This window comes from Helicoverpa zea, chromosome 26 (assembly GCF_022581195.2).
Source record: "Helicoverpa zea isolate HzStark_Cry1AcR chromosome 26, ilHelZeax1.1, whole genome shotgun sequence".
NCBI classification, from domain to species: Eukaryota; Metazoa; Arthropoda; class Insecta; order Lepidoptera; family Noctuidae; genus Helicoverpa; species Helicoverpa zea.
Window position 1 is genome coordinate 8,086,183 of NC_061477.1, and position 19,752 is coordinate 8,105,934.

At 36.7% G+C, this 19,752-nt stretch overlaps 1 protein-coding gene across 7 annotated transcripts in view; it reads right to left on the reverse strand.

The window, feature by feature from the left end:
- LOC124642928 (mitogen-activated protein kinase kinase kinase kinase 5) overlaps nt 1–19,752 on the reverse strand; it is a 36,954-nt gene that overhangs the window by 10,024 nt on the left and 7,178 nt on the right. For 4 of the 7 annotated variants that reach the window (XM_047181689.1, XM_047181687.1, XM_047181688.1 and 1 more), the window contains exons 2-11: nt 7,922–8,125; nt 7,337–7,443; nt 5,998–6,136; nt 5,424–5,496; nt 3,637–3,827; nt 3,096–3,200; nt 2,331–2,709; nt 1,736–1,847; nt 1,561–1,611; nt 558–596 (exon numbers count right to left, since the gene is read on the reverse strand). In XM_047181689.1, the coding sequence (XP_047037645.1) occupies nt 558–596; nt 1,561–1,611; nt 1,736–1,847; nt 2,331–2,709; nt 3,096–3,200; nt 3,637–3,827; nt 5,424–5,496; nt 5,998–6,136; nt 7,337–7,443; nt 7,922–8,125 (1,400 nt within the window). The remainder of the gene's footprint in view (nt 1–557; nt 597–1,560; nt 1,612–1,735; nt 1,848–2,330; nt 2,710–3,095; nt 3,201–3,636; nt 3,828–5,423; nt 5,497–5,997; nt 6,137–7,336; nt 7,444–7,921; nt 8,126–19,752) is intronic. The other 3 variants (XM_047181692.1, XM_047181691.1, XM_047181690.1) reach the window with 2 other exon arrangements.

A 19,752-nucleotide genomic window follows, 5' to 3' on the forward strand; every position in this document is an offset into this window, starting at 1 on the left:
ATACAATCACTTTGTTATTTCCAAAAGATTCTACACTTGTCTAGTTTCTTTGTTTAGAATTTGTCTTTCTGAATTTATACTTAACTAGCTAATTTCCTATGGTCCCGCGTCCCGTAGGAACTACTGACTGCCCATAACGGGATTCAATATAACTACTCGGGAATAGTGAACCCACCAGTGAATGAATTTTTCAAATCAGTTCCATAGTTTCGGAGCCTTTATGTTGCAAACATATATTAGTATAGAAAATTGGTGCAGGAGAAACATTCAAAATTAAGTTTACGTTTAATTATCACAAAAAGTCTGTAAAACACCCATTAACTTTGGTTCATGTATGATAAAACTATTATACACATTTTACCAAACTAAACTAAATCTAAATACAGGCTGTTCGGAATATTTTGTTCAAATACAGGTTGTTGTTTTTTTACCACCACATTTTTTTGCATTTTTACTAACTTTTTTCTTTTTTTTTTTATTCCGATCAGCGTTAAAAGCTCTAAGGACATAAAACACACATATTACGCTGTTACATGCAAAGAAACCTCTCTGTTTACCTGAGCATTAACTCTTCATCGATATATTGCAAGAGGCTCCTAAAACAAGAGATAAACAGTATGATACTCACTTCACGTTGCTAAACTGCGATGTTTTTATCGTAATTTGTATGTATTTGAAGGATTTCTGTTGCTTCTCTCTAAAGGTTTGCGATGATTTTCGCAAGTACTAAAATGCTTTCAAATTATTTGTGGATATAATATAATAATAATCATGTAGGTACCTAAGTTGCGAGGTTTTAATTAGCAGATTATAAATAACACATATTTGGTGTTTCTTGAAAATCAGAAATGTTAATTCACGGTAGTTTCATTTCAGTGTCAAATATTTACTTTATTTAACTTTCAGCATAATGTAACATGCTCCATAAATATCCACAATTCATTTTGCACACTCTGTATAATAGAACTACTTCCACAGGTCCTTCCGTCGATATGGGCGAACCATTAAAAAATTTAAGACTATTCACTGTTGGCTGATATTTTGACTTTGATGACTTTGTAATAAGGTCTAAATTTGCATAACAAAATATGTGTTGCTGTTGAAAGATAGCTTATTAATTTTGTTATATTAACTTTAGACATTTTTCTTTTTTTTTCCAAAACACACACTGAAGGCAACAACACAGCGCCATAGACAGCGAATAAAAACTCCTTACCTCGCGCATCCATAGACAACGATAGCCCATAGAGAATATCCCATAGAGAAACCATAGAAGCCAAACAGAAAACCATCGCATCGAAAAATCATGCGCATAATCAAAATGTGTAACTATTCTATCATTTTGTGCAATCACACGACACTCAGGAAAAAATCATTTGTAAAAAAAATACTTTAAAAAATCTAAAAAAAATAAAAAAAAATCAAAACTTAAAAAAACCGTCACCAAAAATTAATTAGCACAAAGAAAACCCTAACTGTTAGAAAAATAATAAGAAAAAAAATCGAAAAATTTTGCGGTTTTTTTTTTACGAGGCCAAAAGTATTTTTTATTTATAATACCTTAAACTCATGTTCAAAATATCATCACCCGTGATCACCCGACACCACTTGCTATAAAATATAATAAAAATAATATATATAAAAAAAAACTAAAAATAAATATATAAGTGACCAAAAAAAAGCAAGAAAAGTAACGGAAAAACTAAGGGGGTACAAAAATTGTAGTTGAACTTACTTCTCGCTAGATGGCATCGTGTCCGTAGACAAGTCTTGTGTCAAAGGATTGTGTTTGGGACAACTCATGAGTGAAGCTACGCTCCAATCTTCACTAGATTGTCTGTGGTACGCTGGAAGATTTGTAAAAATAATTAAAAATAGTAGTATTTGTGATTAGTGTTGGCAGATCTTATTTTACTCTGTCTGTCTGTCTATCTGTTACGCTTTCACGTCTAAACCACTGAACTGATTTTAATAAAATTTGGTACAGAGATAGAGTTGATCTTGAGAAAGAACATAGGATAATTTTTATCCTGGACTTTTGAAGAATTCTCTTGGAAACGCGATATAACCGAACTCTACGCGGGCGAAGCCGCGGGCGGAAGCTAGTATTTTATATATTTAAACTTTAACCGTCTTACCACAAAAACTTTTTAACGTCAGTTTAAGACTTGTCTAAAAAAATGTCAAATTATGACGTTGACATATGGTTCATTTTGGAGCCACATTTTTTTTAGACAAGTGTAGAACAGTGGTTAAAGTTTTTGTAGTAAGGCCATAATTATCCAGGAACTATGACAAACTAAAAATATGTTATATACAAAAATACTCACCACTCCTCTTAATAGTATCCCCATCACAACTCCTATTAACCTCCGCACTAAAATTAATCACTTTCGGCATAGACCGTACACTCAAGTCATCGTCCGCGTCCAGATCAACGATTGGCGAATCATCGTAGACTCCGGACCTCCTATTGGCCGGTTCGCGCCCCTCCCCCGTCATTAGCCTCACGCGATTGGCTGTCGCGATGGCGTCGTCGTGTATAAGAGAGGTGGGACGAGTCGTGGCCGGCAGTCCGTGGTCGGTGAGCAGGCTGCGCGGACGCACGTGGTTGTTGGAGTGGCGCTGTTGCGTTTGTTCGGCGAGGACTCGGCGTCCGCCGCGGCCGGTGTGCTTTGAGGCTATGCGTTGCGGGACGTTTGACATGGCCTGTGAAAGGATAATTTTGTATTAGAACTTTCGCTCGTGTTAAAACTAAAGTTACACCGAAGAATTACACTGAAGTGAAAAACCATACCACATAAGTCCCATTTTATCGTAACAAGCAATAGTCGAAAGAAAACGGATGAGTCCCCAACTGTCATTTGAAGACCCATAGAAGTCATACGGATAGACAAAAGCCCAAACGTCCTTACTAAGGGATAGGTAAATATCCAATCGTCGAAGTAGCTGGGTTGATGAGGTCAGATAGGCAGTCGCTTCATGTGACACACTGACACTCAGCTGCATCCAATAAGACTGGAAACCAACCCCAACACAGTTGGGAAAATGGCAAGACAGATGCTAATTACTAGACAGATGCTGATAAAACTCACGGTATCCTCATCAGGCTCGGTATTGCAGTGGCTGGGAGGGTTGGAGTACTTGTGCAGTAGTTCTATCGCCAGCCGCTTGCTCATGTCTTGTTGGAAGAACGCGTGCTGAAATGTTAATAAATGATGATGTTATGATAAAGTCAATCTTTTATAATAACGGTATTTTTAAAGATGGGATATACTTTTCAAGAGAAATACCCGAGTCCAATAAGAGTTGGTATGGTATCGTACAGCTTTATCCTTAGATCGATTTAATGCATTCTCTCGCTACCTGTACCACTAATAGATACTATAAAGAAGATTTTTTTGCAGGTTAGTACCCTAAAGGCAATTATTGCACCAATCTGAAGAAAATCTTTCACTTGAGTGACATAGGCCATATTTTATCTGGATGGGAAATAGTTTACACGGGACGCAAGTGGAACCGTGAGAAACGAGCTAGTAATTACTAAAAGAAAATTGAAGTACCCCCAAATACTTACATACGTTAATCCCCTCCCAAAAACTACCAAATTAGTAGAATTTCTCAACAACTACTAACCTGTAACAACTTATCAGCCGTGGGCCTCTTCTTGGGGTTCTTAGTTAACGCCAGCTTGAGGAAGGCGTGGAACACCGCCGACCAGCGCTCCCGCTCCTTGAGCGAGGGCGGCTTGAAGCCCGACTTGGACATGAGGAACAGCACCCGCATGGGGTGCAGCTCGAACATCGGGGGCTGCAGTTCTGCTAGCTCTGGAAGAGGGAGGGGGTTGTTTTGTTATAGTTCGGCCATTCAGAGAATGCGTTCCTGACACGTCGCGATTGAACTGACGACGTAATAACATTCATTGATTATTGATATAATAATGTTGTTTTAATGCTCCTCAATTGTTAAAACGGTAAACAACCAGCAAAAATATTTTTATCGTAACTGCAACGCCATTGCAAAGTTACGTCGTCAGTTCAATCGCGACGTGTCAGGAACGCATTCTCTGAATGGCCGAACTATAGAGAAAAACATTGTGTGATGTGATTATCGTCTTATAAGGTTCTTCATTAACAACAAGAATGTTCAGTGGCCAGTTATAATAGGCATGATGACTGAAAAAAAGTAATTAGTCCGTCTTTCAGATAACCTTAAAATAATGGACATTATTTTCTCTCACAAACAAAAAACAACGAAGATATAACACGATTAAATTTTGTCTCACGTCACGTCTGAGTACATATTTGAGCCCCCACTCTCAAACTTTGTCGCGTTATATCTTAATAGATATAATTAATTAATAATTTATAATTTTTATTTTATTGAAGCTACATAGGCTCACTTGTTAGTAATGCTTATACCTAAGGGTTAGTAAATTAAAATTAAAATTATTTAGGGTATGTCCTGACGAACTATGACCTTTATAAAATGGCTCAACATACGGGAGTCGTTCAGGTCAGATAACGTCTTCAAAATGCTATTGGAGCTGCTTCGTAATCTACTCAACAGAGAGGCGGTCTTATTTCTCATAATCGCATAGAAGTCGTTTGTATGAGCTTCAGCAAACATAGTAGACGCACTACAAAATCTTGGCAGCCCCAACAGCACTCTGAAACCGTTATTATATTGCACTCGCAGAACATCTAGGGCCTTCCGCGTATAGTTGACCCACAGCCAGTGTAGAAATTCTGGCAATAAGCTTTAAAAAGGGTAATCTTAGCCTCTACGCTACAGCGAGCGAACCTATGGGCCAACATATTGCATCTAGCTGCCAGAGTCCTGCGCTCGCGATCCATGTCTACCTGATCTTTAAGGTCATCTGTAACATAATAGCCAAGATATTTAAATTGGGTAACCCTTTTCAGAGGCACACCATTCAATGAAATGGTTGGTTTGTAGCATATTTACCGTTTTGTGAAAATAAAAAAAATATGTGTCTAATATTTTTGGTCAGTCTAAAATGCAGACTAATTAGAATCACAATTTTTTAACCCTGTCACCATGCCTATTGGCTTTTTTTAGTGACCCACGCAGGCTTCGCACAGTTGCAATGCTCCACTATTTTATGGATGTTATTTTACATATAAACCTTCCTCTTCAGTCACCTTATCTATAAATAAACCGCATAAAGATCGATTGCGTAGTTTTAAAGATTTAAGCATATACAGGAGCAGAGAAAGCGACTTTGTTTTATACTTTGTAATGATAATGAAACATTCACACGCTCATCTCACAGTACTCCAGACATATTGACAGTATCGTATTTCAATTGTACGCAAACAAATCGGCTTGGCGTCTACATCAGTCAGGACTAGTTAGGTGATGATGTTTTATATAACTTAAATGAATAAAAGTTAGCTTACCGATAGCAGTGATCCCGCAAGCCCAAATATCACAGAGCTGGTTGTATCCTCCCTTACGTTCTACCGCAGCCACCTGAAATATGATGTCAAAGTATTTAAAATTTATTTAATAGTTTTTGCTAGAACTCATGTACATACATGAATCCTTACATAATTACGCATTTACAATATTAAGGATTAGTTTCTACCAGCGATTTCAACCGCTTCCTGTGGGAAGTTTCCGAAGCCGGATAAAAAGTAAATCTTGTGTTACACGAATCGGCAAGTTTCATCAAAACCCACTCGATAGCTTTTACATGAAGCAAATGTCATCCATACAAACTTTCTCATCTATACTAAAATATATTATAAAGCTGAAGAGTTCATTTGTTTGAATCTCAGGAAATACTGGTCCGATTCGAAAAATTCTTTCAGTGTTAGATAGCCCATTTATCGGGGAAGGCTATAGGGACGGATATAGGGGATGGGACTTTTTACACGGGTTCGCGTGCAGAGGTTCGCACGGGTAGCTAGTAAACCCTATAACAGAAGCTTACCAACTTCAATATTAGTTAGATTAATGAAATTTCCGTACCTCAGGCGCCATCCAATAAGGCGTCCCAATAAAAGACTTCCTTTTATTGATGGTGGCGGTGATCTGCGCCGACACGCCGAAGTCCGCCAGCTTCACGTCACCGCACTCCGTCAGTAGGATGTTCGCACCTTTTATGTCGCTGGAAAGGTGATAAGTATTTGAGAAAATCTAGGTCAAAGGGTATGCTTGCCACGGTCGGTCTGTACAGACTGAACTTTGACAGTCTGAAGCCAGAATACCAGGCTTTTTAAGTCGCTATTTTAGAAGATAGAATAGTGCTTAGTTGTAGTAAAAAAGGAATTTTGAATAGAGATTCTTCCAGTGGACGACTACTTTCTATATATTAAGTAATAAACAATAGAACATCAGATGTTTCCTCGGTTGGTCTATCTGTCAACCTGTCTTTAAGTTGCCCGGGTAACTGGTTGGGAAGATCAGATGGGCAGTCGCTTCATGTAAAACACTAGTACCCAACTGCATCTAGTTGAACTGTAAGCCGAACCAAACATAGTTGGTAAAAGGCTAGGCAAATGAAGGTTCGACACATCTCACAGACTTCTAAACTAACTTCATACTACCTACAAAAAGCCATGAACTATGACGTCAAATCTTTCACTCGACAATATACATATTTCTATAGAAACAGCAACCATAGTAGGAACACACCATGTCACTCCGCTATTGTTATACAGCTGTAGATGTTGATAAAATGTTTCTGACTTATGTATTGTTATTGTGCCTGACTGTTTTATATAGCTCTGCTGTTTTGAATAAGTTGTACGAGATGGTTAGGCTGTACAATGACTATAAAGGTCTAATCTGATCCAAAACCATAGTTAAGATAATGATCTTTTGAGAATAGATGAAGAAAATCACACACAAAATACATATTCCAAAACACCAATTCCTCTCTAATTTGTACATTATTTTAACACTGTCGGTTTCTTCTGGAAGACTAGCATAAGGTCATTTCACCAAAGCGAAATGGAAAAGTTTTTAAACAATAAAATACAAACATCAGATTTGAGAACCTCCTCTTTTTTGGGAAATCGGTTAATAAATAGAATATCGTTATTCAAACATCTTGTCAGCCCACTTTTATCGAAAGTATCCCTGAGCGGGGAAATTCTATTGGTTGCTTAAAAACTTCTCGTTTTGGTGATATCTAGCTCTTAAAACCCCAATGGCAACAGTACCCTGATCAATTAACTCTCACTATATACTACATACTCATATAGAAGCAGAGTAAATTCATCATCAACTTCCACTAGAACAACACGTCACCCAACTTTCAACCCTACACTCTCAGTTTTAAAGTCCAAACTCTCGACATACTCACCGATGCATCTTGCCCATACTGTGGAGGTAAGACAGGCCGGTCAGAGTCTCTCGACACATGTAGGCTATCTGTAACTCTGTGAGAGGTCCCGTCACGTGGTATATGTCCTGAAATCAGAGAGGGGGATTTTAAATAAACATATTTTATCAAAAAAATAATTCTGATACAAATCTAATAATCCTAACCATGTGAGGATATCTGTCACCTGTCGCGCATTCACGGCAAAACTACTGAACCGGTCTAATTGAAATTTGGTACACAGATAGTCTAGAGCCTAAGAAAGGAGATGGGCTACTTGTTATTCGGATGCGGGAAGTAATTCTTCTAGGAGTCAGGTAGAACTGCGGAGAACCGCTAGTCTTTCTATAAACACTAGAATGCTTGCTGTTTGGACCCCGTTAAAATTAAATGTTATCAAGATACACCACTCTACAGAATAAGAATGCCACTCTCTTATAAGGACCGCTCTTGATCAAATCAAATCTGTTTCATCTTTACATTTTCAGCGATAAAAATACTCATAAGTTGAACTTAAAGTTAAGTTGCGTCTGCATATTATTTGGTAAGTTCTGATAATAAAAGTACCTGCAAACTCCCACCCCCACAATACTCCATCGAGATCCACAGCTTATCCCTTCTAAGATAAGAGCCATAGTACGCAACTATATTCGGGTGTCGACAGTCTTTCATCATCAGGATCTCCTGCTGTATGATAGCGAAGTCATCACCCGGCTCCAGCTTGATCACCTTGATGGCAGCAAGCTCATTGTTGCCGTTGAGCCTTTTCGCCTGGAATTATAAGAGGATTTTTGGTTAAAATTACATATGAATTAAATATCAATGAGGAAGAGGGGGATCCTAAAAATAGATAAACTCGTGTGCCCTAAAGTGAAATGGTATGTCGCTGGTTTATGTATTGATATAGCTTCCGTGTCTTGTGCAAAAATTCCTACAGAATTGAATTGCAAAAATACACGCAGTAAGACTAAAAGAATTTTACAAAAGGAAATAGAACATATATTGACCTTTTTTTAAAGAGCTGTTTAAGTTGGTTTGATTTTTAAATAACTTTTTGAGCAAAGGAGCCTCTTGACTATGATTATTTAAAAACGACGGGTCTTAAATGGCGTCTCCCTGTCCAAAATCATATTTGAAACCCGGTACAAATGACAATTTACCAAAACATACAGACAGACAATTTTGGCAATCACTCCATTCATCATAATAAAATGCATTGCAAGACCACAAACAGACAGACAATAATTCACACGGCTGCACCAAGTTGAAAGTTCTCCCCTTTTCACATAATCATAAAAAGTTCAACGATTCATTGATTGTAATGGCCAGACGGACAGACTGGCGGAAGCTACGACTTTGTAGCAGGGATGGCCAAAATATTTTGCGAATCCTTTTGATATAAGATTTTGGGAATCTCAAAGCCAATTCCAGGGGTTTCGGGGAAAAAGAATATGCTACATATTTATGATTTACCTCAACAGTATATAGAAGAAAGAAGATGACGCTTCAATTAACACACACATACAAGACACACATTTCTTGACTGTGTGCTTCAAGACACACATTTATAAGACATACATATAAGATATATTTTCGGAAATGGCCATAGATAAAACTATTGAAGCAAAGCCTACTTTTTCAATGCCTCCACTTCTTCACCGCATGAAAAGAGTCTTCACACTTTAAATCCAAGTAATAAATCACTAAGACCGCATAAACTGAAATTGTCTCGCAAGACTCTTCAGTAAATGAAAGAAAGTGTAAAAAAAAACTTTTATTGTTCCCAACTTTTCTCGTATATAAATAAAAGTTCAATGTATCATTGATTCTGCCAGACATAGGAACGTAGATAGAAGCAACATTTTTTTTTTTCATTCATTTTCATTTCGTTCTCGATGCATTCGTTTGTTTTTTTGATTGGCTGCATGGAGGCTGATGCAGTGAAAATGAAATTGATGTTCGATTGGTTGGCCTATAAGAAAAAGGAATAGCGAGTATATTTTGAAGGGTTCAGGGTATTCAGGATCGATCTTAAAGTACGAATGTTTAGTAAAATTGTATGAGTCGCATTTGTAACATATCTTCGTCACTAATGTATAAACACTTCTCATTATTTTATTAGTGACAGAGAAGAATAGAAGAAGAAGAAGAAGAAGACACTGGATGCAGGTCACTTCCAACAGGTGTCTGTGGAGATCTAAGGGGGAGGCCTATGTTCAGCACACACATCAGTGGACGTCCTATGGCTGAGATGATGATGATGATGATGAGAGAAGAATAGAAGAGAAAGACATATTCGTAATTCAATCCAGCCTCTTTAAGACTCCAAAGATGTATAATAATACGGATCTTAGTACAATACTTAGTCCACCAACCCTACAAATGTACGCGGCGTCTGACTCAAGTGTCTACCATTGTTCCCAGCAGTTAATTGTGTACTAACTTAGTGCTCCAAACCGTACATATGTGTAGTGTTAAAAAGATAATGTTTGTCAACAGTCGCCGTTTCCCTATGGGTTTGGAGTTAATGATGATGATTGTGAAGGTAAATAAATCATCTTTAGTTGCTAAGTTACGTTAATGTATGTGTCGGGTATGGTAAAAGACAGAACGGTTTTGGATGAAGTATGACTTGATAGCTTGACTCCCAGGGGAAGAATATACGATTTTGTTATTTTGGTACAGGAAGCAGTGCCCTTTTGCTTCAGGATGCGAGTGGTACTACGGGAAACAGCTAGTTCTGATTTAAAAAATCAAACGCAATGGCACATTCAGATAAGATGCATTAGATTTGGGCTGCTGACACACTTACATACATTTCCTTATCATTAAAAATAATAATTTGTAAAACATAGGTAGTTTCCATTCGGAGCGTAATCAATTATTTGGAACAAAATAAAAAATCCCGATAGGTTAAGAGATTATCGCAAACTTGTTAACATTTAATAAATAATAATAATATTTAAGAGCCTAAAGTCAAATCAATGTTTTCTGCCGAAAACTTATACTTCTTAAGAAAGCAGAAATGAAAATGACGTTTCTGGAGTCGAACCCACAACTCTTCTTTTTTCTCAAAATACACAGCTTTTAAATTATTCCAAAAAACCTTCCAACTTTGTTACAATATCTTGTCGTTAATTTACGAACATAATCATTTTGCGTAAACTAATACACAACAAACCAAAGTGAAGTGATAACCAAGAAATACTTTTTCGCCATTAGGAAATTCGAAGCTGGATCATAGTCATTCATTTCTGTAAAACAATATTGTTAATACAATGAGCATGGAAGAAGTTAATTAAAAAAATAGTCCAGCCATGTTTAACCTTATATAGCGGCGTACAAAAATTTTAAAAATCCTTACACTTGTCCAAATTTTTGCGATCGAAAACTATCCTGATAAATCTATAGCTAGCGACGAGTTGCAATATCGCAACCACCCACTAGCACAATCATAATAAGCTTAATTGGAGGGGTCAACAGGAATTCCTGTTGGCATATTGCTTAATAGCATTATGAGGATAAAATATACATTGTTATTGTTGGGGTAACTCCTGTTAATAGCGAAGAAAGAATTAAAAGAAGAGAGAAAATGGGTAAGGGGAATTAAAAAGACGTAAAATGCGTGGATAACTTAGCACTCTAACTTCTTCAAGTTCTATGTTATGACCAAAGTTCTTCTTCTTCCCAGCAAAAACACATAGGAAGTGGTGAAGGGTGGGCGTTTTGGATGCTGTCTATTGTAAATTCCTGACGTTCAAAAAGTGCTGTCTTGCAGCCAAGTTTGAATAAATGATTTTTGATTTTGATTTTTTCCTAAAAGAGCACAATGTTATGATTCCTTCCCAGACGTACTAGATTTTTCTCTTCTAGTAAAAATAGTGTTATAGGATCGGAAAAATGAATCTGTGCCGTAGTTCGCTTGTACGAATGTGGTATGGTAGAGCCGAAATGGATGAACCGATTTAAATGCGGTGCTTTTTAATAAATAAAAAAAAAATCATTTTTTGAGGCATACAAAAATCCTCTTTTTATACCTATTTATGAATTCCACGCCATATTACACCGCTAAACTTTAGCAATCTTGTCACGAGGTCATTGACACGGCGGGCGCAAGTTTTACTAATTAAACCAGTGGTCAAATATGCTGCATTTGGCGACAGATAACTGTTGTTACGTGATTGTAGGCAGAGCACTGGGTTGGAATATAAACGTGAATTTATTGCAAGAAAACATTAACTGTCATACAGGGTAAAGTTCGTTGCAACTCCTGTTTATCAAGAGCGAAAAGCAAAAAAGAGAGCCAATGAGGGGTTCACGTAAATGACTACAGTACTACAGATTAGTCTTGGATCCCAAATATACGTAGAGATTTTGTCATTTGACATTTGTAGGTTAGTTACCAAAACATATCTAATTATCAGCCTCCAAAACTAAAAAACCGGTTCAATTGTCAAAAAGCCGATCTCCCAAACATAGACATTTGTTATTCAGCTACCCAAAATTGGAAACCAAAGCTTATTCTATGAGATTGATAAAATTTTCAATTAAGAGTGGATTCCATATTTGTATGTTAAATGAAAAATAAAGTGAACTTTATCAATTTTTGCTCTAAATTCTTTTAATGAAAAAAAAAGACAAAGAAAATATCAAACTATCATGGATCTAGAAGACGATGACTGCTGCTGTGTTTATTTTGCCACCGACTGAAAAATGTATACGAAGTCAAATTGAGGACTTCCCCTTTTTTGGGAAGTTAGTTAAAAAATACTTCTGAAGTTGCAAAGTAGGTTCCAGACCAGACCATTCTAATCCGACTTCGCCAATATGAAGATGAATTAGGCTTTTAGAAGCCGCGGAAGTGCTAAAGAACGAAAGTGAAGCGTTATAAAGCCAGAATAAATTGTTTATTTTCACTTTTTAATAATAAAAAGTAATTCCACTTCAGTTTCCAATTCTTCACTACAACTTACATAACATACATTCTTTAGAAAACGACCGCGAGTGATATTTTGCACGATCTTCAGGCAAATAGCTTCAATTTAAATAATGTGATAAAACTCCTTGCGCACGCGACGGCGAACGATATGTTCCGTAAATTGTACTGTTATAATACAATACTTATTTATTTTACTTTCGCTTAGAAATAATACCTGCCAACTAATTATTAAACTGCTGCTATGAAATATTAAAGAAATTATCACGACCATGCTCAAAATGTACCAGATAGGTAAAAAATTGTTATAAGAAGCTATTACTTCACGTCTGGAAATCTGGGACAAAATAAGCAATCTAGTAGTTTGTTCTTAACATGATATACCGGATTTCCCTAAATGGGAATATTTTTCTTCAATCATCAGATGACCCCTCCAGTTGTGGATGCAGCGAGAGCGAATTTAATCACCTCTATGTGTCTGAATTCTCTCAAATTAGCCTAACGGCTTCTAAAATCAAATTCCGATTACATTTTGTACACCAGACCAGATACCGAAATTACACTAGGTACCTAATTAAAAGTTTCAACTGTATTGCAAATAAACATGACACATATTTAGTAATTCCATCGGTCACGCGAACGGCGACGGTTTATCGATAACATTACGGAATTTATCGACATTATCTATGCAAACTCGAACAGCAGATTAAATCACTGATATAGCTTGTTGCAATTGATTTTTGCATTCAGTGAAAGTATAGGGATCCACCAGTCTAACCACGGGGTATTGGGTTGCCCGGGTAACTGGGTTGAGGAGGTCAGATAGGGCAGTCGCTCCTCGTAAAGCACTGGTACTCAGCTACATCCGGTTAGACTGGAAGCCGACCCCAACATAGTTGGGAAAAAGGGTCGGAGGATGATGATTTTTTGCAAAATTATTTGTCCTTAAATTACTTGATATCCAAAAAAACCTAGACACTGTTGTCTCTGCCTCTCCTCTTGCAATACGAACATCGCACGTTACAGCAACGGCAGCCGAAGCGTATCGGCTCAAACATGCAGCGTTCAACTTTCACTCGTTTTGTCACTCGACCTTGCCTGGGCATCGAACCTGTGCCATTGACAGTGCCACTTGACTAACTAACCTTAGGTTCGGAGCTATATGTTATGAGATGGGTGAATTACATAAATTCGAATTAAAAAATGGTGTTATTCTTCTTCTTTCCTTTGAGGATCCTTTTGGCAAGATTTCAGGCTTACATTTTGTCGTAAGATTTTCAGTATTTGCTGGATATAAAATATCTCCATAGAATAGTAGGTAAATAAATGAACCACGCAGTTATAAATGTAGTGGGTTTGATTCTCCAAAATGTACCAATGGCCAGACGAGGTGACTCTGACGACTTGAATGTACCCTTTATAAAAACTCCCAAATTACCACCAAAATAAATTAATTATACAGCATCAGTTCCATATTTTCGCAAACACAGGTAAAATTACCAATTAACAAGCACACAGCAATTAATTATTTTCAGCTTAATTATGAAACAATTCGTTAACAAATCAAGGGGCTCGTTCCAAAAATACAATTTAATAACAAAAGGATCACAGACATGACGTATGTACTTCAAAAACAACGGCAGAACATGTGCCCAACACATTGTTATAAAATTATTGTTATTCCAACATTTGTGTATGCTACCCATCTATTTTGGTATGCCGATAATAATGAGACTGAGAGCGTTCGTCTGAAGATATCATAATGTTATTTAAATGTAAATTGCAAACGTGGATAGGAAAGACAAGTCCAAGTTATTTATTGAAGAGGTGAGAGACTAGATCTGAAAAAGGTAGAAATAAGTTAGAGATATGACACACCATTGAACTGAGAAGATTAAATCATCAAAACGGTAACAATATAAACGAAATATGCTTGCATGAAAGAAACAACTTTGAGAGATGATAAGCCTGACTGTAATTTTAATTAATGATAAAATAGGAAATACGGTTCTGTCTATCTTTATTTCTCTTTTTTCTGACTCTGACGTCTCCCGATACACGCAGAGTGGAATTGGAACACTAAGGACTCCAGAAGGAAAATGGGTGGGTTTTAGTAAGGTAGTCTGACAGTCGTTCTAATGGTACGCCCACAAGAGAAGGGGAGATTTGGTAATATAATATCCCAGTTACCTAGATAAAATGTTCTCGATGTTTTGGTATTTTCTAGTATTATTGGTCAATGGAAGATTTTTAATAAATACAACTAGACTATTTCAATAAATGACATGAGTATAAAACCGGTCCTAGTATAATACAGCCTAAATCATTTTCTAAACTACTTATTTAATCCTCATCCTACTAGTGGCTAAAGATAGATTGATAGCCATAAATAAAGATAAGACAAGTTTACAAATTGAGAGATCATATAATAATAAGCTCCGATCGTATATTTTTTTCTTGACAAATCGATTTTTATCACTGCTGATGATGTGGTAAGTTCAAAGTAACAAAAATACTCAATAAAGGAAAATAGGAAAATATCTGGAAAAGTAAAGGCCTTTCCCAACTATTTTGGAGTTGGCTTCCAGTCTAACCAGATGCATCAAAGAACCAGCATTTTACATGAAGCGACTGCCTATCTGACCTATTGAACCCAGTTTCCTGGGCAACCCGATAAGACCGGTTGTCAGTCTTTCTGGCTTCTGACTAAAAGTAACGACTGCTGAAGACGTTCAAATGACAGCCAGGACCTAATAGCTTACAGTGCCTTCCTAAACATGGAGGAATTAGTCATAAGATGGTAACCCATCTACGAACCGACCGCACCACACATTCCTCAATCCTCATTATATTTTGATTTAAACCAATTCCCATCAACATGTAAAACCGATAACTAACGGCCGATCTCAATACTCTACCAAGAGTTAAACTCGGTTAGCTACCAGAGTTTTACTGTTACTTTTGATCTATCAATAACTGCCGTCTCAATAACAAAACTTCCGTAACGTTATCTACAGTTAAAGACAGATAGGTCCTTTCCCTCACAAAAAATGCGTTACGTTTTGTTTCTCGTGAACAATATTACTTTTGCTTATACGATATTAGCTTCAGTAAAATTGTACTTTAAAAAAAAACCTGCTTTTATAATTTATATGAAAACGGTGAAATTTTATAATAAAATAATGATGAAATGCTTTCTAACATGATGCAATAAAACGCATTTTTGACATTTGCCAGCAAACGACGCGACGCTAACGATATCGCGCTGTCAAATTCCCGCGCTCGCTCGCAGTCGCATCTGTTTTGAATTGTTTAGAGTTTTCGACTTGTGATTTGGTTGGAAATCTCATTTGCGCAACAATTTTATAAAATTTTATTAAATTTGGTAAAATTTTTACTAATAACTCATTTACACTACTTTTATTTAATCTAAATGTAAATTCCGAGTCAGAAATTCGCTTTCATAGTTAATGCGACTGTATACTCTGCATTCACCAGATACTGTAGCTGTCGCAGAATCAAATACACCAGCTTCATATATCTCATTATCACTTTCATCACTGAACAAATCCATTTTATTATGAAATAAGTTGTAATTACTATGTAAACCAGCAGTTAATCGCCCGATTTCGGGAGATAGCAAATTTTTAACTGACAGTAACAAAAACAAACTAAAGTTAACGGTCAAAATCTTATTGAGACGCTCTTTATTTTTTTTCTATGGATCCACTTAACTATGGTAAGCGGTAAGCCCTCCCATAGGTAGATCAAAGTAAAGGTTGATATTCCTATCTATCTTTAGTTTATTGAAACGCACAAATGCGGTTGTAGCTACTAAAGATCGGTAATGTAACAGATGGTTAAAGGTAAGTACGTTATTGAGATCGGCCGTAAGTAATAAAACAAAAACCGCTAACATTTAACGTAAACATCTAGATTTCGTATGTTTTTCCATTACACACAGCTGTTATAATAAGTCGACAATTGAACCAGTTTTTCTGTTATTGGTAGTTATAATAATGGGACGATGACATGAGTATTGGTATCTTGTTCTCGCCAATCTTTTTGTCGTCAAGTCACTGCGCGAGCCTCTGCGCAGAAAGCAATTTTTGGCATCAGCGGTGGCGAGCGTGGAAGAGTATGGGCTACATACGCATACTTGTGCTCTGAATATAGTTGCGGACTGCCATTGAGTTTGACTAGAACTCTATTTTATCACGACTGGACAGAACCAAGATGTCTCTAAGGTGAAGAATGTAGCTTTCTTAGGAAGCAAGCAAAATCATCGGCGGAAACTAGTGGAACATAATAATGGTGCTATAAAAATCATCTATCAACGATGATTGTTTTGTTATTGCGCAGCTGACCTCAAGATTTCTTTATTTACGTTAACAGAAGCGGTCATTGGTCAATCGTATTGGTTAAACACATTCTTCTCCTTATCGGTATGAATAAATAGTTAGGTAGAGAGTTATGACGTGGTCAAATGTTAGCAAGTAAATAAATAGTTAGCAAGCTGGTATAATAATTCAACATGGCCATTTATGAATGTGGCTGACAGGTGAACAAACGGTAGGCGATTACAGCCAATAATTCGTTATTAACAAAAATAGAGAAGCAATTAATCTAAAATTGATTTAATAATAACGATTGCCCCAAGACCACTAAAGAAACGATGGATTGTGTCTAAGTCGGTATAGAGGAAAGACCATGATTTGTGAGATGTCAGCTGATGGAAGAATATGGCAGAAGAAAACATGCTGCGCCGACTCCAAACAAAATTGGGATAGGGGCAGGAGGATGATAAATTAAACCAAAGACCACTTTCCAGATTTGTGCCTACAAAACCCATTATAGAAATCCCAAGGACATCTGACCAAGTTCCCATATTTAATAGGCTGGTTCACACAGTAGGAACCTACCCAGAGGCACATTAATCAAATACTTGTTATGCATAACAATCCACAATGCAACTGATTGACCGTTTATATAATATACGGCACATAATATACATCGTTTACATTCAGATTGACTAATGGGATGGGTGACCGTCTTATCGTGATGAGCTCCTCCGTGTTTCGGAACGGCACGTTACATCCTGTTCCCGGTCCTGGTTGTCATTTGAAAAACTTTGGCAATCGTATCAGGAGGCGGGGTGGAAAAGGTCAGATGGGGAGGCAATCACCCCAATGCAAAATACTGGTACTCCTGCTGCATTCGGTGAGACTGACAGTTGATCCCAACTTAGTTGGGAAAAGACAAGGCAGATGTTGATGTCATTGAAACCGGCTAAGATGCTATCCGTACGGAAAACCCGCGTAGTTGGCATAATTTCAATAGCTTCCGATAGCTTTTAAAGTAAAGAAGAGCTCGATAGACAATACTCAAGCCAAGCCAATAAGGACATATCTATTCATTTAAATGACGAGGAAAATCAACACAATACAATCAATATGTACTTTGAGATCATTGCTTTATCAGAATTGTAAATAGAGAAACCATTACAATAACTATGCCCATTTTGGAAATTGTGAAATCGACTGAAGCATTATTGATGAAAGAACAATAGTATGCGAAACAAGGATTAAAAAACTGCCCAAAACCAATCCTTGAAAGAGAATTTCAACCTGAACCCATGAAATGAAATAGAAAAAGTTAAAAAAGACCAGATAGTCCAACTCAAGTACATATGTACAATACGACATGTTCACGAAAAAAAAAACAATAAGACTTTATAAGACCCAAATGATACACGAGTACCAATCTCACTCAGATAATACCGCATCAATATTTGGACAACAGCGACTGGGACCGGATATAATTATTATTTGTTCATTGAATCGTCAAATTACATGATAACTTGTATCGACTTTCTCTACGTTTAAAAAGTTTCTGATTAATGTCGAAATAAATTACGATGATCAGAAATTGAGCGGGATAAGTTATTGTGAGACTTTCTTGAATTTAATTCAAAGATTAATTTCTTGAGGTTTCTCTCTTTAACTTATTTCTTCAGCTGTCGTTTCAATTTATACTTCTTTTTAATTTTCTTATAATCTATCATTGGCTTCCTTGATATTCCATCGACCACATCAGTTTGTCTGTCAGTAATGTCCATTCATACTAAACAGGCAAAATATGCAGATTTAATAGTATTCTAGGATAACAATAATAAATCTTGATTAATATGAGCCTACCAGTTCACTTCTCTTGACCAACAGCTATTTCACCTTTCCTAACATATTCAGAGCCAATTATTTCGGCACAATCAAATCTGCTGATGATGTGTCATAGAAATTCAATAAAACTCGTTTAAAATCAACATCCATTAACCACAGCTAGTGCAACGAACTTATCATAGTTAAACACATATTTACTGCAGGAGTTAATAACCTAGGGTAATGTCACGCAAGGCCGTATAGCACAGGTCAATCCATCTGTTTTGACCTGTATGGTGACTAATGATGATGGCCTCTTTCAAAGGGTTGGAGCGTACATAGAAGCAGGCTAAGTACGTACGGGTTGGTAAACAAACGTTTCCATGTATTGATATTTTTACGAAGATTGACTGGAAGATGAATAGCTTTTTAAATTTCGAACAGATTAGAGATCTAAAGTCAAAATCCTAATGAAGTATGAAGCTTGAACCTATAAGTAAGTATGTAAGGCCGAAGAACGCTGAAGACTGCTAAGTAAAATATGTCCCTTCCTCTGCCGACAGCCAAAGCGTTTTAATGATTTGACGTCGTTAAATAATAACCTCCACTCCAGATTTTACTAAAATTACTTGCACATTTATAGAGCTTATCATATTTTCCAAAACAAAAATAACAAAGAAAATTGCGCAACCCAGATTCCGGAAGCACGGCCTATTCTACAGCAATAGGAAATAGAATAATTCAAGTCGAATCGAAGTCACGCAAGGCATAAAATCCTAAGACCTGGTTGCACCATTTAATATAACGATAACCAAACCATAACCAGCCGTATACTTGCCGCTTATTGGTCAAAACGGAGATTTAACAACTGAAATTCTACTTGATCTTCGAATGCTAGTATTGTATGTAGCAATACATACTATAACACTGTAATATCTGCTAATTTAAAAAGAGTAACCATGGAGTTTCTTGCCTCTTCTTCTCCATAGGAAGCTACTTTTGGAAAGGGCAACTAGGATCAAACTTTATATTTGTGACATTATCAAGTGCTTGAAAAGGCCTAAGAGAAATAAAATAATTTAACGTTGAAAATGGTTCGGAATGGTGCAAGTCAACCTAAGTGTGTGAGCCGATGATTCAGAAGTGATGAGTAGATCAGTCATAGCTTCTGAATCATGGGGTAAATGATGATGTGGTAATTGCTACTCAAGTTCCGTTTGGTGAGGAAGGTGAAATATTCATACAACTTCCGATCCATCTTTCTTTTGTTGTTGTAACTGGTGTTTCTTCCGTATGTTTAATGT